The sequence below is a fragment of the Centrocercus urophasianus genome, unplaced genomic scaffold, assembly GCF_019232065.1.
Source record: "Centrocercus urophasianus isolate 14NV4802_14NV808 unplaced genomic scaffold, USGS_Curo_1.0 seq_14, whole genome shotgun sequence".
NCBI lineage: Eukaryota > Metazoa > Chordata > Aves > Galliformes > Phasianidae > Centrocercus > Centrocercus urophasianus.
In genome coordinates this window covers 3,053,603-3,078,035 of record NW_024884586.1, presented here as the reverse complement: position 1 = coordinate 3,078,035, position 24,433 = coordinate 3,053,603, and the positions used below count along the sequence as shown (strand labels likewise).

Genomic DNA, 24,433 nt, shown 5'->3' with positions numbered 1-24,433 from the left:
AGCACTAGGAAGCAGAAACCAACTGGCTTCTGAGTGTAAAGAACCCCAAAAAACCCAAGATTAGAAAGCAAGCAAAAGAGATGTGCGTGGATTTCCTAAACTGACTTAGGACAGCAGTCAACCCCATCTAAGTACATAATTACACCCTTCCATAGGCATGAAGGCCTGGGGACAGGTGGCTACCAGCAGGTTTGGGTCCCACACCAGAGGAATGGTAGTGGTGGCAGCTGCTGCTGCAACATGAAAATGAGGAAGGCTTCCATATAGCTGAGTTGGTTCCAGAAGTTTGCAGCTTTGATCACTGCGTTTCTCCTCAACACAATCACTGCTCTAATCCCAGAGACCAAGGCAAGGAATGTTTACAGTCTGCATGTTGTAGTGGCTTTGTATTCATTTGGATTTGCTGTAAAAGGGAAACACATTTACAATGAAAGAGTAAAGTAATTTTCTTGTTTCTTCCATATGGATGTCTCTATTGAATGCCAGAAGGAGAGAGACTGCACACTAGAGCCACACTTGTCCTGATGAGGCTGATCTAAGTGCTGCACAAGAAAAGAGCAGACAAACTCTGACTTCAAAGAAAGCTGAATCAGACCCCCAGAACAAATATGGTCACATGGAATAGCAAACTTTTGGTAATTAATGTCTCTGATCACCAGCCCTGTTCCCAAATGAGTCTGATCAGTTCCCTCTACAGCCTTCTAAAGTTTCCCATTCTCTCAAATTCTATGTACCAAACTGCTGAGTAAACACAGGACATTCATCTACGAGACATTTATCTTCAGAAGGTCTCACAGGCAATTTAACAATTTGTCCGTAGGGGAAAAGGAAAAAAAAACAGATGAAATAGCCAGGGACTTTTAGAGAAGCCATGAGGAATGCAGTGCCTTGAGCTTAAGCATCAAAGAGTTTCCTCTAGTGGTTGCAGTTCCTCCATCCGTGACGCTCTGCAAGTCAGCCCCACCAAGTCCGGAGGCAGCACACAGCGTTCCTCTGTTCAGCCCCTCTCACTGTGGCAAATGGGAAGCAGAGGCAGATTCAGCAAGCCTGCCTCATGCTGAGAAAGGAGAGAAAAGCAAGATTGAGGGGAGAAAGAAAAAACGGACAGACTCTTCTCTATAAATGGCAGAAAAGAGGGAAATGGTTCTTTTCTTTCTAGAGTGGAGAAACAAGTAATGGTTATATGGCAATGGAAAAGGCTCATTAAATGGCCTTAAATGTCGTGCCTTAATTAGGAGCCAGTGCTCACATAGAGAAGATGCCATCTCCAGAGAATGATGCTGAAAGCCCAGGCTCCACGTGGCCAGGGTAGGTGGTGTCAGCACCTCACAAATGACAAAGTGCCCATTTCCTGTATTCCAGAGCTTGCGCACAAAATACAGTGCAACTGATTTATCTTACAGTATAAAGAACAGGGAGATCAAAGTTTCAACTGCCTTTGAGGGGAATATTTGGGAACAAACACCACACCCCTCAAGAGGCAAGAAGTAAGAAGCAATGGCAATACACGGGCAGGAAAAGGGAGCCAGATAGATGGAACTCAGACTAAGTAACACTCGAGTGCTTGCACCCAAGCAAGCCATCTGTCATAGGGAATAGCAAGGGAGCCATACACTGTGCAGTCTTACAGGTCCCCAGCATTTCTGGGGCACCTAAGTTCAAAGAACTGCACAAGGCTTCTCACTCTTCTATGCATGCACTACTCATTCATTTTATTCATAAAATTACTTGCACACCAATTCACACAACCAGTGCTGGAGGAGCACTCACCCATCAGGATGTTTATGATCACGTTCAGATGAAATGGATGAAAACCACAAAATCCCCATGCTTTCATAAAATATCTGAGCTTAGATCTTTAAGACATAGATGAGCTCTTTCAACATCAGAGAAGCTGCAACTGTGCATCTCAGCTAAGGAATTTACCCCAGGAATCTGTTGAAAGGGGAACTATTTCAATGTCAAATTACAGCTGAGATGCATAATAGTAGCTTTGAAAAGCTCCTTCTAAACAGCACTAGGTTACAACTACCTGCTTAAAGTCCTGTCATCTGGTGCATCTGATTAGTTCTCAGAAAAGTAGTAGAGCATCTGCAACACGTAGGATGATGAGTCTAAAATGTGATCAGCCTTTTGAGCCCTGGGCAATGGAGACTGTATCACTGTTTTCTAAGCTTGTTCAATTGTGGCTTGCCAGGCAATAAATAGAAGAAAAATTGCAGAGACTTTCAGCTCTCTGCTCTCTTCTACAGGATCTGTAAGATCTTCCATTTGTAACCATAAGCAAGAATTAGCTGCAGAAGAAGTTTATCTGATAAATGAATAAAAATATTCTCCAAAAATTTCACCCATCTAGCACTCAGTCCAAAATTACATGAACGAAAGCAACCAATGAGCAACTGTCACCACAGGACAACAACACCATGCAAAAAAGGGCTTGCACTTCAAAGTGGTTGAACTCAGTTGACTTCAGTGCAGTCTCTCTATGAATTTAAATTAGGGTATGGGAGAGCATCATCACAATCATTTTACTCTCCATTTCACTGCTGCACAGTAACTGTCTTAGAAAACCAGGATATAAAGCTCACAGAGAATCCAAAAGAAGCTGTAAGGGTGATATAGCAGTGAAACAAATTCCACAGAGAAATACAGGAATCTAAACGAATCATAACATGATGATTAAAAATAACATGTATCCCAGTGTGGCATACAACAAACAGCCTAATCATCAACAGAATGAGACAGCTAGAGTATTTGGCCCTTCTCTGACAGGCCTATATGGAAACTGTTTCATTTAATGCACTCTGGCTGCCATTACCCTACATTAAAATTACCACAATTGCACTGTTGAAAAATCTCACATGATTTTTAGACTTTTAAAGGCAAGTGAGGGTCGTGGAAGAAAACAGAAACACACGTTTCTCTGGTGACAGCCTGCACCATCAGTCATAGCTCTTTTACTAACAGATTCTCTCAAGAACTATTGCTAAGGGTCTGACGAAAAGCCCAGAGTGCCTTAGAGATGACTAGCACAGCACAGTTGGCAGAGGTGCAGTCTCTCCAAGTTCGCTTCAGCTTCACAGCAGCCCAGCAAATCCAGTTTCTCCCAGATTCATACAACTACTCTGATGTGAGATGATTATATGATAGAAAACAATGTGGTATTATAGTATGACAGACAATAATGTGGCATGTGATGATGGGATTTTACTGGAAAAATGAAGAGCCCCGGCTCACTAACCCTCTTCCACGTTTACGGGAAGAATTTTGCAAAATATTCTAATTTGAAAGCAATGTGAAGCTGAAACATCTTCCAGCTGGACCGCAGTCATCATCTCTGCAGCTTTTGGCACGCTTAATGGAGTATTCAGTAAAACAGCTAAATCATCCCATTTGTTACATGACATGTACCATGTCCAATTTACATCAGAATTCAAAACAGCTAATCTGTTCAGGAGAGATGAGGTGCTCTATCACAGTGTTTTGAGAACTGGACTCCATAGGGAAGGAAGATTAAGCCACCGGCTTTCCTTCCCCTCCACACTCAGGATCCTACTTGAAGAGCCACACCTGCTTTTTTTTAACTGCTCAGGCACTCACCTGGGTTAGGCTGCCCTGATGCTGTATGTAATAATACTGATTTGATACATATTGCTGCATTTCCTCTCTTATGTGGTCTGACACACTGTAAAATAGTGACAAATCCAGCTCCGTGCACTCTCATTTCTCTGGAAGACTGTGCTTACTCACGTACAACAGTCACCTGTGCCCCACTCATTTCAAGGAGAGCTGGAAACATCAAAATAACATTTTGCTTCCTGAGTGATAAAATGAAACTTGAATACAAGACTACTGGGAATATAATTAACTCTCCCTCAAAAAAAAGGAGGGCTTTATAACGATTTATTCATCACACAACTCTCTGACTAGGAGGAAGGAAGGCCCATGCCAACTAGAGCTAGCTGTCCTGTGGTACTGCAGAAGTAAATAAGAAACTCATTCTCCCCAAACTGAGATGCGATGCTCAGATGGACAACAGAGAAAAACAGATAAACAGTTTTGTATGACCACATGGTTTTACTTTTCAGTCACCTTTGGCATCAGTTATAACAAGGTTTCATAACATACCTCCAGAATCACAGTGATTAAGTGCTATCCCATCTCTAATTCATCTTAAGATGCAAAAAAACACTTTTCAAGAGAAACGTCCAGTTGTCGGAAAGGCTCAAAATTACCAAAAGGTGATATTGAACAGGTCCAGAGAGCAGGAGGGTGCACAACAAACTCTCCGAGCAGATCCAGCTGCCCCTCGGGCCATGGACTGTAGGAAGCTCCCACCAGGAGCCCACCATCAAGATCCCACTTGGAAACTCATCCTGGTTGCAGAGATTCCATTGCAATAGGCTTTACTTCCTACTCTGCTTTGAGCTTTCAAAATAGACACAGCAGCTGCCCGCAGCTCCTTCAACTGCCTCATTTCTTCTGTTTTTCTCCTTTTCTCATTTTCCTCCCTTTGCAGAAGGCCAGATTTCCCACACAATTTAACTATCACCTTTTATTTAAAGCCAATCTGAAATAATGTAACTCAGATAACTGACAACTTCACAGGTTCCAGAAAAACTTTCTGACTGGCTTCTCAACAAATACAAACAAAGGTGGGTCTGAATCCAAGCTGTCTCTGAGCATTTATGTGCTGGGAAGAAGACTTCATTCTCATCAAGAACATGTGATGACTGTCTTACTCTCCTCCACAGAGCACTGATAAACTGTGGTATGGAGACAGGGGGGTGAGAAGAGGTGGAGGAGATTTCAAGACAAGTTTTCAAGCTGGCCTCTGTCATAATGAACCCCATCGAACCCCAGACACAAAGGCATGAGATCTTTCAGAATCTGAACACTACAGCCAAATCTCTATAGACTTTGGATTCCCAGGGACTCTGCTGCCAGGGTAACACCAACACTTCTTCAGGGCAGGAGCAGACATTTATGCTCCTCGTCTTAAGACACTGACGAAGAAAAATGAACTGAAAGACTGATTTAGAGGAATTTTCCACCTGTTCCACTCTGTCCCTCACTCTAAGGAATTACAAACACTGTAACTGTTCTTGCCCTGCCACAGCAGATTTCTTTATTTAATTTCAACATTGTGAAAGCAAGTTCTCTTACAAAAACAAATGATAATTTACATGGTTTTATTAGATATTCTTAAGACAAAGATGCTGCTGTTCCCTTAACATTGCTTTCACTTTACTCTCACCTTTCCTGGTGACAATAACAGGTGTTTTCTTCTCGATGTCAGGTGAAAAATACCATGGAGGCAGCGCAGATGAAGTAACAGTATTTAAATATCTCAACTGTATTTAGGGGAACAGACTGGAATACTGAAACCATATGGCACATATGACAGGAAATACTGTTGTCCACAAACACAGCAGAAGCAACCGTCTCAGACATCTCTTAATACTATGATAGTTTCTTAAATTTGCACAGAACCAAGCATGGTTTCCCCGACTGGATTCGTAAAGCCACATCAATTTTGGTCTGATTAAAGACTCACTCGAAACCACAAGAAGCAAAACAATGTTTACTATGACTGCCACATTCCTGTGAATGCTAGTACAGAAGATGAATGAAGTCCACATGGCGCTTTGCACAAGGAATACAGCTCTGTTTAATATTAGGAATATGTGCCCCTTTATAGAGGTGATTTTTGGTTATAACAGAATGGATCATTATGTTTCAGTCCAGTATCTGTCCTGAAATGAATGTGCAGATATTTCATTATTAAAATGTACATTAATATTACAAAGTTGAACGAAGACTTTTTCATGATGTCACTGGACATCAAAGAATAATCACTTCAGCTTTGAAGTACCTAAAGATTTTTATTTTTTTTTTTGCACAAAAAAGGCAGTTCTCTAAATAATGTAAATTAGCCACAACAGTTCATCAGTGTTCTCATTCAGTAAAGAAGGAAACAATGATGCTGTTTGAGCTACCTATAAGCATTTAGGGAAGGTAAGATACCCATAGAATTATAGAATCCCAGGATGGCCTGGGTTGAAAAGGACCGCAATGATCATCTAGTTTCAACCCCCCCGCCATGTGCAGGATCACCAAGCAGAGGTTGCCCAGAGCCACATCCAGTCTTGGCCTTGAATGCCTTCAGGGATGAGGCATCAACCTCATTCAACCAGTTATAGACCAAAAAAAAAAAAAAAAAAACCAACCAAACTCCAAAACTTCTTGGGCAACACTTTGCAAAGAAAATCTAACACAGCAGTGACAGAATTATTTCTAGCTTTGAAGCAGATGTAAATTTATACAATAAGCTCACTCGTACAGGCACCTGGTTTGCATGATATAAAAATGGTACCTTGAGATCGAGGTCTAGCACTACTGGTATAAATTATGCAGATGTGATACAGAAAACTGTGATAGTTTCTATAAGGCTGGAGATCAAACTACTTTGGCTTGTCTTTAATCAAGCTTGACAGCTTATAAGAATTATATTGACCTGGTACTCCCCCGCACTGCCTGTACTGAATGAAGTGATTTGGAATAAGACTGTTAAAGATCAGTACAAAACAGTGAAGTTCTGTGTATATCCACAGATGAGAAATTTTGCATTCTTTTCCCACTGCCAAAGTACCCAAATTATAATCTGCAAGAGCAAGCTTATAGTTCCCATGAGCTGGAAGAGACCATTGTGATTTTATTTTACTGAACTCAAGATTTCTTCTCATTTGAAGAAAGATGCTTACCAGAACAAAGTCCTGTTTTCACTTAGGCTGACAAAGCAAAGACAGAATTTATTCAGTAGGTCAAAGCCCCAAGCAAAAATCTGTGGTCACTGTCCCTTGCTGTATCAACTGTCATGACCAAAAAGAGTTTCGTTCTATCACATCTGATTGCCTTTGAAACATTTTATGCAGTATTAGATTGTCTCTGGGCCTCCTTTTCACTAGACTAAACAAGCCCAGCTTCCTCAGCCTGTCTTCAGGGGACATGTGTTCTAGGGCCCCAACTATCTTGGTACCCCTCCAGTTTTCAGTAAATAAGATCCACTGTTCAAAGGAAAATCAAGGATCTTTTGTATCCATTGCAGTAGCACAACACTGAAAGAGTTAAAAATAGTGCAGATATTCATCATTTGTGTGGAAAATCTGTGCTCTGAAGGGCTGCCCAATTTTCAGTAATTATAACAACTTTTTTGATGTTAAAAGAATGTATGCACAGACCATACATTTCCTTCTAAGACCAAAAGAAACATGTTTTTCTGGTGAAGCTTAATCAAAACAGTGTTTTCATTGTGCATTCCTGATGGCTCTGTAGCTGAAGGAAATTAATTTTTCTTTAACCAGCAACTGGGACTGAAGGGAGACCAGGAATTGTGCTGTACACAACCATTTTGGGGTAGTCCTCCCATAAGTCCTGAAAGGCTTAGGCTGACTACACAAGGCCTCTGAGGTTAATCTTGCTATTAGGTAGCTCTGTAAACTGTATCTATTTACATTTTTATACCTCTCAATGCTTCATGACAAGGCTGTAGTAAAGAGAATGTGAATGCTTGTATCTTGAAAAGCATGGAACAAAACTAACAAGCCTACTTCCAGTACCGCTCAACGAAGTTTGAGAGGACCAAGACCTCCTGCATGCTGAGGGAGAATTATGCTTGCTCTGATACATTGGAGTTATTTACCCTTCATTTAATCTCTCTTTACTCACTGCACTGAATGTTCTTGCACAAGGTACATGTTCAACAATGCATGCTCTGAACTCAACAACGCGTGTGAATCCATGTACTGCAACATCTTCTTACCTACAATGTCTTCATAGGCATTTTCTTCTAAAGTGCTCTTAGATCCAAACTTATGCTGGCTCTCGGTCCCATTTTCAGTGGGGGAGGAAGGGTACAATGACTGTAGACTTGATGCATCCTCAAACTCAAACGATTTTCTAAAGTTCAAAACAAGAAGTAATTAGTAACTAGAATGCAAAATGACTCAAACTGTTATCTGAGCGGTTAAGAAATGCATATAAACTGACTAAAAAATAAATTGCACGTCATGCTTCAAGAGGACTTGTAGAGGACCCTCAAGTCCTGTACTGACAGCAGTCTTCAGTATAACAAACTGTGACACTTTTATGAGATTGGAAGTATTGTTATCCCCATTATACAGAGAAGGAGAAAATACAGAGAAAGTATGTGACCATTTTCAAAGGTTACAGAGTAAGTAAGCTACACAGCTCTCAGATTATACGTTTTTTTGCCATTGCCAGAAGTCCAAGAAAAATGCAGCTCTTTCTCCTCAAGAAAAAGACATTTCTCTGGAAAACTATTCTCTACTGGTTGCCCTAGGAGATGTAAACCTTAGTTCGAAAACACTTGCAGGTCTTGAAACTTCAGATACCTCTCCATGTAAAGGACAGTGTGAAAATGCCAAAGTCACAGTCAAATGTTAAAAAAAGTCACCTAATTCTCTTGCACAGCCCACGTGAAGCACTGGCAGCAAAGCACAAAGTATGGAGGAAATAAATGCTATCTGGGATGGATGAGTAACCCTTGCTGATGCTTGGGTCCTGAAGATTTGGGCTTTCTGGCAAAAAAAAAAAAAAAAGAAAAAAGCAAGGAGCAGCTGGCCCAGATGGGTTCCTGGAGGAAGAGAGTCCTGGCCCCTCTTGCTCAGGTTTACTCCCCACACCATGGGTGAGAAGTCTGGCCCCATACTTGTAACTGGACTTAGGATAATAATGCACACTGCAGGAAGCTGGTGTTAAGACCTCCCTATTCCCTGGTTTGCACAATTCATGTTCTCTAAGACAATATCCACACTGAAGTTGGGAGGTACATGGTCTGCACTGCCAGCTCTACCAGAGCTAGTGTTTATCTGATTGATTGATTTAGTGCTAAAGATGAAATGGACTGAAAAATGGGCTCACTAAAGAGTGTTGCTGTAAGGCTTGCGTAGGCTGTGCTGATTCCCATACTTTACTGTTAATCAACACAGATTAACATTAAATCATCCCACCACTCCTCTCCCACTCGTCAGTATCAGACCTCCAGCCTCCAGGGAACATTCATCTCACGTGGATATTAAATGTGGAAGCTACCTGGGCACCAGGTCCTCAGAACACGAAGTGGTTCTTTGCTATCAGGCTAATAAGACAGACTTCCTCCATTTCATTGTGAAGTTCAATCAACAACCAGAAAAGCTGTTCTCAACCAAATTATTGAAAGAATATATATCCATAGTCCCCTCTCATGACATTCCAGCTTGAGAAAACCACGCATATGTTCCAAGGAAATGAATACCTACTCTGTAAAATGTCAAACTGATTTACAAGAATCAACAGATACACATGATAGCACCACGAATTCTAAAGCCTACACTTCTCTAATCACAACTTAAATTGATAAACTTTGCTTCTGCTTTGAGTTCCTGCTTATCAGCAATATTCAGGACCAAGAGTCCATTGCTGAACCATGTTGCCCCATTTTCTAATAAAATTACAGGAATCTCAGCCTGCAGAGCAGCAGGCACAAGCACAAACTGCACTTCTCCCTGAATAAAGCTTTCAAAATTTCAGCTCAAAAATGAACTGCATCAAAATACTGTGGTTCTTAGATGACCTGTATGGCCCCAAATTCAGTGTGAGCAAGTAATCAAAGATTGACTTTGTCTACTTAGTCACAAGGTGATCCTGTGGCAAGAATAACCTCTCATGATCCATTCCTTCCTCCACTCACCACGCAGACTTTATACATGCTGTTTTATGACTTGTCCCATAGCTTTCCAATAAAGACTATTATTTATATCTGAACATTGAAAAAGCATTGTTTGTCTTCTGTACTTTACATACGCTATGCTGCAAAATGAGGTAAGCTTTATTTCATAGATTCTCATTAAAACCTCAGTTTGCTCTAACTGAGATTATTGCCAGGACTCCAAGATAAGCACTGCTAATCAAAGCTTGGCTTCCCACATTTTACCCGTCTTCCCTTTCTCAGACACACATACACACACACAAAAAAAAAAAAAAAAACAAAACCACCAGCAGAATTGTCTGATCCACTTCAGAAACAGGTGTTTCTTTAAAGAAGAGAATCTGATCTTCTTCTTCTGCCCTGGAACACTTCAGGTCAGGTTGTGCTGACATCAACTTGTAATTAATTAAGACACCATCAAGCTCCAAATACAGAATTCTTAGTGTTCCTCTGAAATGTTGTCTAGTAGCTACTTACAAAGTTCATCACTAGATTTCAGCTGTACATTGTACACATTCACAGACAGCTGAACACGTTCAAAATGCAGTAGTTTAAATGTTTACCAATGATTCCTATAGTTTTCTAAACAGAGAGCAGAATGAGTTTCACCATTTCCAAAAAGCCAATGGGAATCATGTAATTAAAACAAGTCAAACTCCACAGGCTACTGTGGAAACATTGCCACATACTCTGCTCATTATTAACTCAAGAATAATCTGTGCTAAAATATAGTTTTCTCAACATTAATCCTCTGCAGCTGCTGATAGTAACTTAGGAGAATATTTCTAAACACTGAATTAAACAACCTCACTACTATCGTATAAAACTGACACAACTGTTGTGGTAGCAAGCTTTGGAAACACAAATCTGCTGCAGACATGTTTTGCAGTAAACAGACAGACAGAACTATAACAGATGAGTTATGGTCCTGCTACGAGGGGATAATGAAATTATGCTCCATTAAAAATCTCGTGTAAGGGCATTTGTGCCAAAATGACCTAAAGTCTTTTCCAGGGATTTGAGGAACGCAGGTTGGAGAACTCCAAAACTGTGGCTATGCAGGAGTATTTCACCCATGCATCCCATCCATGCAGTCCAGCAGAAAGAAAAAAAAAACAAAACACACAATTCCTAGCATTTCTCAGGTCAAAAGCACTCTATGGGGGGGAGAATCTGACCTATCGTTACTAAAAGTAAATAAACAAATAAATAAACCACAGCTACTAATTTGAAGATCAAGCAGGAGGCATTTCCTCGAGTTTTACCTATTCTGGGATTTTCTGTGAAAACGTGACTCTTTCTTCTGCCGTCTGGTCACAGGGGGTGCAGGGGTGGACGGGAGGGGAGGAGGAGCAGCAGGCGTAGGAGATGGAGGTAGGCCATTGCTTGGTTTGCTCTTGTGGGTTTTGTCTGCTTCGTACTCAAAGGTGCGTTTGGGCTTGGGGACAGGATTCACCACGGCGTTTGCTGAGCTTTCAAGGAGCAGTTTAGGGTCGGCGGAGTTTGCTATAACTCCCTGCTTTGCCTTACTGCTTATCTCAGCCTCAGTAGGTGTTTCTGGTTCACTCCCCAAAATAACACTCCCTCCTTTGCTGTTACTTAGGTTTTCACTCAGTCCCTCCACTGCACTCAGAGACTTTTTCCTCCCTTTATCAACACTGTAACAACTGCTTGGTAACTGGGGGAGGCCCCTGCCAGGCTGCTCTTTTAGCGCTTGCTCGATCTTCTGTATTCTGTTGAGCACAGCAGAGGACTCTTTCCTCATGTGGCCCTTGAGAAAAGCGGCAGAAGGAAGATCACTCCTGCCTGGTCTCTTTTCCACCCGATGGCAGGAATCCCTGTCCAGCAGTTCCTCCTCCTCTGTTTCTGGGTAAGAGCACTCAGAAAACGTTCGGCTCATTCTTCTGAACCCTTTAAAATCAAACGTCTTGTCGCTGCAAGGAGAGGTCAGCACGCTAGGGCAGCTCTCACTGCCCGACCTCTCCGCAGCGTCCCTCTTGTCCACACACACGTTCATCCTGGGAGACGGCTCCCGACGGCACTCCCATTCTGTGATCTTCTGCCTGATGTCCAGCACCTGGGAGCGGACGCTCGTCCGGCTGAGGGATAGGCTCCTCAGGTTCACAGCAGTGCCTAGGGACAGAGTGCTCCGGGCCAGAGGGTGGCTCCCTATTGCATCCCCATCCTGAGCCTCCTTCGGGCTCTCCTTTTGGTCCTCCGCCTTGAACACAGACAGCCTTTTATCCAAAGCTCCCACGCTGATGGCTTTGAGAGGGCGGCTGGGAGAGTCAGTGTCTGATGGGCTGGTGGAGGTGCTGTGCAGCACGGATGCGCGGCTGCTCCAGTCCTTGAGGCGCAGCCGGGAGCCCGAGGCCTTGGTGAGACGCGTGGCCTGGCAAGAGTCCTCGCTGTCACTGAGCGGGTAGGCTGGGCTTCTTGGCGGGGACAAAAGAGGCGGTGGAGAGACTGACTGACACCTAGAAGCAGAAAGAAATAAAACATCAAGTCCTTAGGGAAACTAGAGCTATGTGCCAAGCTTCTTCTGGCTGCAGGCAAAGCAGGGGCTGTTCACGCACCACAAAACTACCCCAAAGGCACGAGATACCGATCAGCCACAGAGTCTGGAAAGAGAGAAACAGCACTTAGCTGAAGTCAGTGACAAGCTGAGCATTCAGCACGTTCAAAGCCAGTTTTCTCACCTCTATTTGACCCCAACTTCTTCAAGTTTCCTGAGTTTAAACACAACAAAAATATTCTCATAGCAAACCATTGCCTTGAAAGCATCTACCAACTCCAACAGGACAGATTCCTGGCCTCCCAGATAAAGGATTCCCTCTGCAAGAAAAGGAGATCATCAGGGAGAAGATTCCCACTGCAATAATTGTTAAGGCTCACCAACAAGCAGACGAGTTTACTCACTGGCTGCTTGGGTAAACCAGTTTCAAAAGCTGTCAGTTTTTAATTCATAATATCTGAAGCAAAGGATCCTTGTGGTCAGCAACAGCATTTTTGCCACAGCATTTCAAATCCCCAATGTATACAGTAAATTAAATAAGACTGGAAAAAAGAAGATATGTTTTGTCTTTGGTCTGATGTTGTTGCAAATGGATTAAGTCCTCCTTATCAAAGAGAACAGAAGTAACTCTATCAAAAGAGTATCACAGACTGAAAAACACAGACTAATCTTCCCACATTCCACACTGAAGAATATTTACTGTACAGAAAGGTCTCAGTGTTACCTTGGAAAAAACCCTCAGAAAAAGTATTTGCAACGATTTGCAAAATTAGCCATTGTTACTTGGATGTTGTACATTGCTACAAAGACTTTAAAAACAAAAAAGACAATAGGAAATTAAACAACCCATCAATCACCAGTGATGAACCAGCAACAAAAAGCAATAAAAAGCCAAAACCATGTCAAAAAAGGGGGATTTTTACTGCTCTGCCACAATGCTTGCTTACAACCACAGCAGAAATAATCATGGCTCCTTTGACATTTTGCCCTAGGAACCTCTCTGTTTCAAAAAACAAAGAAAAAAAGGAAGGACCCCTGTGCACTGACTTGCATACACAGCCAAATTTGCATTCTACAAAGAACATCAAGTTAAGTTTTTGTTGTTTGGGGTTTTTTTGTGCATTTGCTTTTTATAAAATATCTTGTACACATAAAATCCAAGCGGAAGTTTTTGTTTGTTTGTTTGTTTGTTTTGACCAAAAGAAGTCACAGGAGCAAATATCAGCTGCAGCAAAGGAGAAAAAGGCACAGAAGATCCCTGCTGCTAGGTGCTTTTCTTCCAGTAGCCAGTAGAAACCCACAGACATGGGTGCCAACCACTATGCATGAATCTAATGGTCCAGAGCACCGATGGAATTCCTGAGAAACATACTTTGAGATATTTTCTTCTTGAACACCATAGCCCCAAACCAAATCATGAGGCTTCATCCCAGTTTCTTATAGGTAGTAATACTTTGCAACCAAAGTTCAGAAGTATCAGAGAAAAAGGGAAGTTCTAATCAGAAAAAGACAGCTATGAAATTGTCACAAAAGGCACTTTTCTCTTTTTCAGAGTCCTGGGAAATCAAGCCTTTTTTGCACAGAAGTTACACTTTTTGGTGCCTTCTCCTCCTTCCTCATTTTAAAAAAATAAACATACATTCTTACGGAAAAGACAGATCTCACGCCAAAGACGACGACAAATGCTTCACTAACAATTACTTAAAGCTCAGTGAAAACTTTTCTTCATGTTAGGTCAGAAAGGATGCATATCAGAACACATTCTTTTCATTTTGGGTCCCAGAAGTTCAATTTCCTGTCATTCTATGCAGCTTCAGACAGGTGTCTTAAGATATCTCAAACGATCAAAAGCAGGTGACAGTGGATGCGGTTTTGGCTGGTTGTCACAGCAGAGTTTGCAGAGAATTACCTAGAATCACCTTGGCCTACTGCAACTTAAATCAGCCTCGTCAGACCTGGACGGCTGCCATGACTCTTCATTTTTCCCTGCTGTCTTGTTTAGATCTCTTCAGTTTAACACCATGATTATCAAACGTGTATTACTCTTAGCACTCCTCTAGCTTAGACTCAAGTTCTCATTCTCCTTACATCTGTATGTCACATACGCCTGCCCTAGAGCTGCATTGACATCTGCTTCAACAATACAAAGATTTTGAAGTGGAAATGTATTTCACACATAAAGAGCACGGCTTCCATTGCATCCTTTGAAGTCACATTAACTAAATCTACTGTTAGATTCTGCTAAGGGACTGGACAGACCCTGCAAAGAGGCTATGCAGAATTCTTCAGCACATATTAACACTTCTTCCCTTTGTGGCATGGGAAAATTGACATCCAAATTAATTAGGCTCCTCGAGATTTAAAAAACTCAAATGATAATGTGTTTTGACAACAGGAATAAAATAGAAGCCAGTAGGGGGCAAATTAGTAAGAAGATAGCAGAAGCCAAGAACATGCAGACAATTTTCTCTCTGACTCTTGGTCACTATAAGAAACATACTATATGTATTCCTGTCACTTTTCCTTATCTGGGAAGCTGTGACCATCTCCAGTCACCTTTATGATGCAGACAGACATTTTCCTATCATTATTAATATTATTTTTTACTTACGCTGCGGTTGATAGATGCCAATCAGACCAGGAGCTCAATCTGTGGGTACCACAGAAATCATTTCTGCAACAGCTCTGCTGCAAAGAGCATAAAATCTGGCAGAAAAAAATCCTGTACCTAAGAACATACAAATTCACCAAGGAAATCTACAAAGGCTATTCTAAGATGCAGTTTATTAACCATTCCAGGATAACTCCACACAAATGCAACACACTTATCCCTGTGTATGAAAACAGCCTTGTGAAGGAGGTACCTTACTTCAGCTCCATTTTACCATAAGGGGTATGGAGCATAGCTTCTACTTATTGGATCCATGCTTCCCATTCTAGGCTCCTGTCTTATATGTGACTCACCAAGCAAATTTCTTTGCGTGATGGACAGACCATCAACATCTTATGTTTATCTAATTGTTCATAAATTCTAAGTTGTCTTGTTTGTGATGAGGTGTTAACAATTTGTTGTTTTGATTGTTATGGCTTCGTTTTCCGCTATGTAACTGTACTTAAAAGGCAATGAAGAAAAATCAGGAATAATGTTTACAAATGCCCTATGCGGAATATCTGGACCCCCCAGAATAGCAAGCAGTGAACACAAGGTCCCTGAAAGCATCCCGCCATTCATGTGTGGACCAGACTCCTGGTCTCTGTTTGATGTTGCTCATCCAACAGCTTTTAATCAAATACCACTGCTGTTTTCATTCAGAATATTTATGTTTCTGATAGAAATAGGAAAACCATCTCTCTCTCATCTTCCCAGTTGTTTTCACTGCTGGGAAGAGGTTTGTTGATTCATCAGGAGACGTGCAAGGGGGAAAAGTAAGGTTTGCATGACCTGCAAAAGTTGCAGTTGCACAACGTTTCTACTTATAAAATACAAGTCACTCTTCTAAATTCTAGGCTTCTAATGAAGCGGCGGCACTTCATGCTTGATCTTGAACCCCTGAAGGCAGTTAAACTCCCACTCACATCCTCTGCACAAGTTTTGGACCGCAGAGCAAAAAGCCCTTTTAAGATATGTGTGTTGTCAAGTACTTTGGGTACGATAGTTAACAGATTGTTTCACATCGTGTTATTCTGTAAACTTCAGTCATTCAGGTAGAAGAAAAAGAAATAATCCAACAAGAAAGAAAAGCAAAACCTCGTCTCTTTGGCCTCAGGCACGCTTTCGCTGAAGGACAGTGGCAAATAACAGAATCAAGAAAATAATTCCAAAAGCCAAACAACAGATAATAAAATGTTCCTTCCTTCAAGTAACCTACTTCTCTTAGAACAGTATTCTCTCAAGGGCAAAATAATCCCACAGTCTTTTAAATGGGTATTATTGGACAGAAACAAATAACTTTTAATCATTTGTAGACAGTTTGTTAAGCAAAATGCTTTTATTGAAGTTTCCTGCATACAGAATGATGTTGTATGGCATCTTACAAACATGTCATTACATACACTGTCAAAATATTGTGGATAAACAGCAAAATAAATAAATGCAGATTTCTTAACAAGTTTGCTTGAGCAGAATCTTCCTCCAAGCAGTGCTATTTGAGTCTAACCACATTTCACAGAAAGCACAGGAATGCATTGCTCCAATTCCCCAAGCGATGCATGTAATCCTCCAGCATGCACCCTGAGATGAGCAGCTCTCCAACTGCTGGTCGGTCAGTAGGCACAGTGAATTGCCATCTCAACAGCAAACACCGGTCAACACAGCCCACTGTGACACGTAAACTGGTCATGCACAAGCCCTGAGCTACCTTCACAGTGGGACTCACCTCTGCACAGCAAAGGGAGCAGATGGAATCCCTTCCATCCCTTCCGAGCATGCTTTGCTGCTGTGAATTGTTCCACAGAATCACACGATCACGGAATGGCCATGGTTGGAAGGGACCTCAAGGATCATGAATCTCCAACCCCTCTGCCACATGCAGGGCCACCAACCTCCCCATTTCATACCAGACCAGGCTGCCCAGGGCCCCATCCAGCCTGGCCTTGAACACCTCCAGGGACGGGGCATCCACAGCCTCTCTGGGCAGCTGTTCCAGCACCTCACCACTCTCTCTGTAAAGAAACTCCCCCTAACATCCAACCTAAATCTTCCCTCCCTCAACTTAAAACCATTTCCCCTTGTCCTGCTGTTATCTACCCTTTCAAAGAGTTGATAAGAGTTCCGTAGCATAGCACTTGGAGCTCTAAATATATATGAACTTAAAGTTCCAACTCAATCTCTTCAGTTTCTTTTTTCCTCACTCAAACATGGAAAAAAAGTTGCTCTACAGGAACTGTGGTTCTCAAATAGAGATATATCTTCCAGTGTGTGTCTGGAAGATTATTTCCTCTAATAAGGGCTAGTATCATGTGCTGTCTACTTTCCCTAGTAGGATGGACTACAGTGGAACTCTATCTTATTCACATCAAGAGAATCACTTGCTGTGCTACTTTGAGGTAATTTGCACCCTAACCATCACAAAACAAAAAATGAAAATGCTGAAATTATACTCTCTTTGTGAGGTCCCTAAGCAAGGCTGGCTGGAACTCAAAATACAGGTGGTGGAGAAGGGCTGATTCTTGGGACCACAAATATCTGAGCCTTCACACCATATCTCACTCCAAAGTTGGGAAGTTGCCAGTTTTAAACAGGACTCTTTTCCTGCCTGCACCTTGTGGGTGTTAACCATTGGCTGTGAGGAAAAGAGAGAGAATTTAATTATTGGAGAATATTCTGAAAGCAGGCAGCACAAAAGCAGTAGCAAAAGCAGTGAGCCTGATCTTTTGATCCAGTTAAATTGGTGTACAGCTCCTGCCCCCTTCCATTGCCAAACATTAACTCTAGAAAAGGGAAGAAATGAGTGGCAAACAGCATAGGCTTTACAAATCGCATAACTTCATTAGCTAGCTTTTAAAAAGAGGAGGCTGCAAAAGCTGTGGCTATAAAGCTGCCTTTATACTTCTTCTGGATGCAAGAGCAAGGTGAGTAAAAAGAAGTTGCATTTGTTAAGCATTTTGTTTCCATTATCCACAAGATTTTGTAAACACTAATAAAAATCTTGAGATGCATTTCTGATGTAGGATTAAAAGTGACTGGAGGGTGGTTAAGTGACTTCCTCGAGGAAGTAATTCACACCATTCTAGCTCTCTTGAAATGTCAGGAATGACTGCACTGATCATTCTTTTCTGAAGGCAGACAAATCAGGAGAAGCTGCTCAGCACTCCTTTAGTTCTGCAAATCCCACTGACTGTTTAAACTTACAAAATACTAACAGTTTTTCACTCTCTCTATTCCAGGTAATTCCCTGTTCCAAAAAGGTCAATCCTGTGGGAGCCCATTTACTGAAGGATGATCAAGGAATGTGTTGACAGAAAGATGGTGGGTCTTTCCAGGCTCCTGTTGATGAAATCCCATCATTTCATAGAAACATGGAAGTTTGGCAAGCTGAAAGTCACCCAGCACTGTTTATATTCCTCAGGACTTTGTGCTCCTTTTGCTGGGAAGATGTTGCTTTATTAGTATATTATTTAGCTTTTCTGCTTATCCCTGATTTTTCTCAGAGCTTGGCATCCTTTTAACAAGATAGCCTAATGCATATCAGAGCAATGTAAATAAAATCTGAATTAGCTGTAACTGTACACGTGTTAGTTTGTGTATTTAGCAGATTTGGTTGCCATACAAGAAAAGAAACTTCTCATTTCCATAACAAGCATTTAAAGAAATCTGAAACTAAAGCAACAGACGTTTCCTCCTTGTGTGAACAGCAAAACTCAAAAACAACAACAAAAAAACACTTAATTTACCCAGTAATTGAGTTTCAGAGAGTATTTCTCAAGAAAAATGTGAATAAAACTATTTTTATTCACTATAACATTACCGTCACACAGACACCAAAAAAGAAAGCAATTTTTAGTCAGCTGAATTCTGACTGCTCTCTGTACAGTCTCACGCTGCTCCAAGGGCACTGTTGTCAGGACATCATTCAGCAAACAAACAGAAAAGCCCTCTGCTTTTAGAGACATATTTGTGAAAGCTCATGAGAATAATCCATACTTTTACACAAATAAGATATGGAAGAACTACTGCAGTATAAAAAGATGCCAGGCATGTCTCTGTAGGTGTAAAGCAGTAGAATAACTCAAAGGCTAAAAAAACATCATGACTTTGAAGAAATGTTGAGGGATACTTGGCAAAAAAAAATATTTCTTTCTCTGCATACAAGGACTGAGAATAACTGGGAAGTCAGACTGGTCTAACTGGGTGCTTAGCACAGGGGGCAACACATCACAAACGTGTGGCATGAAACAGCTTTGCTGATCAGCCAAAACAACCAAGAAGAACACGTGTAATGATGATACTTTGAATTCTGACATTCTCTTTCCAAAGATAAATGACTGTCCAGGTTTGGGGCAATTTCTCTATATGCTGCACTAAAGACAAATCAAATCTTTCTTTAGATTAATTCTACCAGGAGCAGAAAGGGATGCCAGGATGAGTAATGCTGATACTCCTTGTAACCGAGGGCCATGGGAACATTAAGACCAGCCAAAAGGGACCTCCTGGACTACTGAGTCTAAATAGATCCCATAAATGTCAGGCAGTAAGCCTGTCTGTTACAGAATGTTCTGTACGTTGGCATAGCATACACTATCGTAATTCTCTATATTTGTCAAATAGGCAACTACAGGAAATACTAAATTTTCTTAAATCTAAATAAGGCTTATGATAAGTAAGGGAGATGAACTTTTCACACTCCATGCCAGGCCATGGCAGTTAGGTGGTTTTTGAACTGATTCAACATGGTAATGAAGTAAGAAGTAGAACTTGTCTTTTCTTGCCTCTGGCTTGGAAAGGAAAGTGATGTAAGTGGCAACTTAATAGCCACTCTTCTACCAGATGCCCTATTATTTTTGAGCTCTCACCAGGAGCGCAGCTCAAAATCCCCAAAACCCTACATAACAGTTCATTTCCTCCTTTACTGCTGACTTAGGGAGTTTGGAAAAAACAAAACAGAAATTACTTTCCAAACTTAACAGTGAATTTGCATAATAAGATTGTTTGCAAGAGGGTCAGTATCATGAATGTGTGCTCTTGTTAAAGGAGTCACAGCACTTCGACAGAACAAAGCAATACGATCTGCCAAAGTGTATGAAGATCCTGAAGTGCTTAAAGAAAGAATGAAAAATAGAGACAGTTTACTGAATGATGGCTGCTAGGACTCTGTGAATCGAACAAACAAACATAAATATTAAGTGTTATGTGCTATTTTTAAATAGCATAGTTCCTGTGTTCTCAAATACTCAGTTCACAGGAGTGATGGTGGGCCGTGCTAGCGAGACAGAACTGTCCTACAAACAAACCCCTTCAAAGCTCTGAATCCTTATGGCTGGTTACTAGAGAGAAGTGCGCAGAAACTCAGCTGGCTGTAGCTGAACTATTTTTTTATGGCTTACAAGCAGCGTCTGATTTACACCAGTGAATTTCAGGAGTCGTTCTGCCAAAGTAGATTACGTGAAGTGGCAAATATGCTCTACAATTGTACAAAAAAAAAAAAAAAGTATAACACAAAATCTTCAAATAAATCAAAGTTGATGAGTCAGGTCCTAAATACTCAAATTACATTGGATTCGTAAAGCAAAGACAGCAAGAAAATCTGACTGTGACAAATGACTGCAAGACAAAATGTGATCAATCAACAGGCAGCAGTAGGTACGTGCCTTAGCCAAGAAATTTCTAAGGGTGAAGAAGATAACAGGAAAATGTGAAAATATCTGGAGTAAGAGGGCTAGATTCCCCACTGATCTAAATTTATGGCAGTCTCCTGCACTGCTAAAGCGCAGGCACAGGGTGGTTTTTAGACTCTGCCATGTTTAAGTCTTTTTTCACCCCCTTTGTTCAGGTACTGCCCCAAGCACAGGCAATCAGGCGCAGAAGATTCACACACGTGCACTGTACCTTCCACCCCAATGATCAGAAGGTGGCTGCAGGTGGAAAAAAAAAAAACAACCTCAAAAGCAAGAACTTAAATGTCAAGGGCATCCACTCCTTCTTTCCTAATGAGGTACAGTGAAGATTTCCTAACACCGGCCCTCATTTTCTCCTGAAAGTAATGAAAGTGGATCAAAGTTGAGAATGAAAGCCTCCCTCACTGTTACTCTTCTCCTTTATCGTGTTCTGAATAATACTTGCAACAGATATTTCCACTGTTATGTCTTCACTTTTCCTGATTTTTTGTGATGTTCTGGAGGCTGTTCAGAGCAATTTAGTCACACCTGCTTTCTTGCGATCTCAGCTTTTTTGTTAAAGAGTGTCAGGACAGCAAATGATAGCATTTTCCTAAATCAGGCAGAACACACAAGCTCCTGTGTGTCTATTTAAGAACCACCAGTCCTTGAAACTTGTTCTTTAACAGCGTGTCTGAACATGACCATTCCAACAACCAGAGCACGTGGAAGCTCTCAGCTCTGCTTTTTCAAAGCACAGGTAATTTTTCAGCGTGCTTCTTTATCTGGCTGGGAATCTCAAAACATGAAATGTTTTGGAACTCATTCTGTCAGAGCTTTGCAAGTCTTCCATGCTTACATGCACACACCTTGGGAAGAAATAAAAATTGCTTTTATGAATTGTGGTGTTTAATTTTTGACATAACTGAGGCGGTTCTGGGTTTGGCAACTTCTAAATCTAGAATTCTGGTTTAGAAAAGCTGTTGTAAGATAGGTCTTGTTCTTTTTTGCTCTCACAAGCCAGTAAGCCACACAAGGTCATTCTATACTTCACTGAAGTACTCTGTACCCAAAGGCAAAAGAACAGAATTATAAGCCAGAAAGCTGTGAGCCCTGGCTGCACACAAATCCAGAGTACAGATAAGCCTGCTTTCCCTGCTTTGCTTATTAATTAAATTTTAGGTCACACAAAACATCACCAAATAGACCTATGAATGAATTCATGGTAGATACAGAGAAAAATAAGGGAGATGTGGAGTGTACCTGGTCTTTAACAACTTTTCTATCTTGCCCACTCAGACAAATTGCTTTCAGAATAAACACAAAAATGTCTTATTTGCTTCTCCACAATGACATACTGTCCTTCCAGACCTACTGGTTCAGTTCTGATCCCCAATTTCTACTGCTGTATCATGCAATATGTCAGTTAACACGTGCCAAACTTCCCTTTGCTGGCTGTGTTACCTCTTTGTTAAGGTATTTCATCATTCCAAGGGACAGAGATGTGAGTTTGGAAGCCCATTGGTGTCCAGGGAGACCTTTCTGTACAGATTTGCTTTTCTCAGTTTTCTGTTCTCATAAACAAGTCTAAGCATCCTTGAAAAACAGGTTATAAAACTGAAAGCCATTATCCATATGTCTGTTATGAAACAGACATTCCTCATTTCTGCCATCATTTCAACTATTAATATCACAGCGCAGCAAGTCTGAGGCCTGAGACATCTGGACCCAGTGAGAAAGTACTATGTGCCACAACAGGATAACACCAAATTGTTTCAAAAGGTCTAAAAACGTCTGTGCTGCCTCTGGAGTTACTGCTCTTCATGTGAAATAAAGTACAAACTATTAGAACCTAATCCAGCACATTGGAACCTCCTGAATTATCCCTATGAACACAGAAGAACCTCGGTTTCAGCCCTGGGTGCAGTCTGGCTTAACAACCTTGTGAGACCTGGGTTGTGAAGGCATTTCAAATGCAACATAAAGGAAAAGAAGTAGTAACTGACTTTAACTAAAGAGTGCTCAGGCCCCTGAGTAGCCTCATATTGGCAATAGCTGGGGGCCATCCTTTCATCATAACAACTGCAGTAACTCGGTTCAACTTTGTGCAAATTTCTGCACAGGCACAAAGCTGAAACAAGGGCACATAATCAGCAAGCTCCAGCTTACATGACTGAGACAGGATGTTTTTCCTCACAAGGGCACATTTTATGTTTCTGTTGTAAAGATAAAGCAGCATAACAGCTTTTTGTTTGATAATATATTACTCTTACAATGGTAAGACCAGAGAAATACAGTTTCTCCATCTTGAGGTTAATTTTTTCTAAGTTTCTCCTTCCTCTATTGGAAGAGTGCGCTGCAATCTGCCCAGAGCTCCATATGTCTGTATGCCTATAACTGACTGTTTCTTTCCAATGCAATAAAGGGAATTTCTTTCCATTAACTTTCTTCCATTAACTGTCCAGTCAGTTTTGGGATCAAAAGCAGAGAGTCCTCTCTCCTACCAATGCATTCATATTCACTTGAAGCCCTGAAGATGATCTAAACAGTCCTGCGTTTTTTTTTGTTTTGTTTTTATTTTTTTAAAGAAAAGAGCCAACATTCATAACAGACTCTGTAGTGGGGAACAGCAACAGTATCCCTCAGAAATCACAACTTTTACATAAGACCTTATAACTCTCTGTAACTACCTGAAAGGAAGTTGTGGTGAGGTAGAGATTGGCATCTTCTCCCACGTAACTAGCAATAGGACTAGAGGGAATGATCTCAAGTTGTGCCAGGGGAGGTGTTCAGGCTAGGTACTAGGAAAAATTTCTTTTCTACTCTTTTCCAAACGAGTGTGAGGCACTGAAATGGGGCCGCCCAGGGAGGTGGTGGAGTCACCATCCCTGGAGGTGTTCAGTGAACGTTTAGATGTTGTACTGAAGGATGTGGTTTAGTGGAGAAATACTGACGGTAAGTAGATGGTTGGACTATATGATCTTGGAGGTCTTTTCCAACCTTGATGATTATATCACTATATGAACTGCAAGAACAAAATTAAAAGATATATTCAGCACTTGGAAAAGCAGTAAAGAGCAGATGCAGTTGGTAAGTGAGATATTGCTAGTGGTGGTCCAAAGTATGGGAGAAGGAAGGAAGATCACTTGGCCCTTCCTCAAATACCAGAAAGAAGTGCTCAAGTGCAATGCAGCACTTCATGCGTTCAGAAGAAATCCACTCGAAGTCTTCTTTTCCCCAGCGGAGTGAGGATACAACAAAAGGAACAAAGGAGCACAACTACAGGTAAAATAATAAAATACATATGAAGAATTGACCCTGTACATGTCATGAGGGGAACTAGCTTGTCTCCTGTACAGAGGCTGCATTCAGCCTCTGGAGGAGGAGTGATGCGAGGCTTCAGAACCCTGGCCTTTCTTATCATCTTAATTTTCCTCAGTGGCTCTGACCTCATGGAATGCAAAATAAATTCCAGCTATGACAGACAAACATGACCCTTGGTACGTGCTACAGTGTGTACAGATTTGTGCACATTAAGCAAAATGGAATGCTTCTCTTGACTGTGAGAGGGAATTTTCTATCCATTTCAGTGATGGTATTCCTTCATTCAATTTCTTCAAATATTTCTGAACTGGAGTTTGATTTTCTTATGTCAGCGCAGATCAAGAGCTACAAAGAGAAATTGCTACAGATGCAAACTGATGCAAAACTCATTATTATGGGAAGACTTAATGCATTGACCCAAACCAAATGCATACATCTGAAAAAAGTTTCAACTCTAAATAACATTTGCACTGAAAATTAAGTTAGGTTTCTATATCTGACTTGTTGCTGTA

General features: G+C 41.2%; 1 protein-coding gene across 6 annotated transcripts in view; it reads right to left on the bottom strand.

Annotated features, from left to right (window-relative positions):
• Positions 1-24,433, bottom strand: part of DENND2B (DENN domain containing 2B) — a 154,494-nt gene that overhangs the window by 49,149 nt on the left and 80,912 nt on the right. For 4 of the 6 annotated variants that reach the window (XM_042814786.1, XM_042814787.1, XM_042814788.1 and 1 more), the window contains 2 exons: positions 11,035-12,246; positions 7,823-7,959 (listed from right to left, as the gene is read on the bottom strand). In XM_042814786.1, coding sequence (XP_042670720.1) covers positions 7,823-7,959; positions 11,035-12,246 — 1,349 coding nt within the window. The remainder of the gene's footprint in view (positions 1-7,822; positions 7,960-11,034; positions 12,247-24,433) is intronic. The other 2 variants (XM_042814791.1, XM_042814792.1) reach the window with 1 other exon arrangement.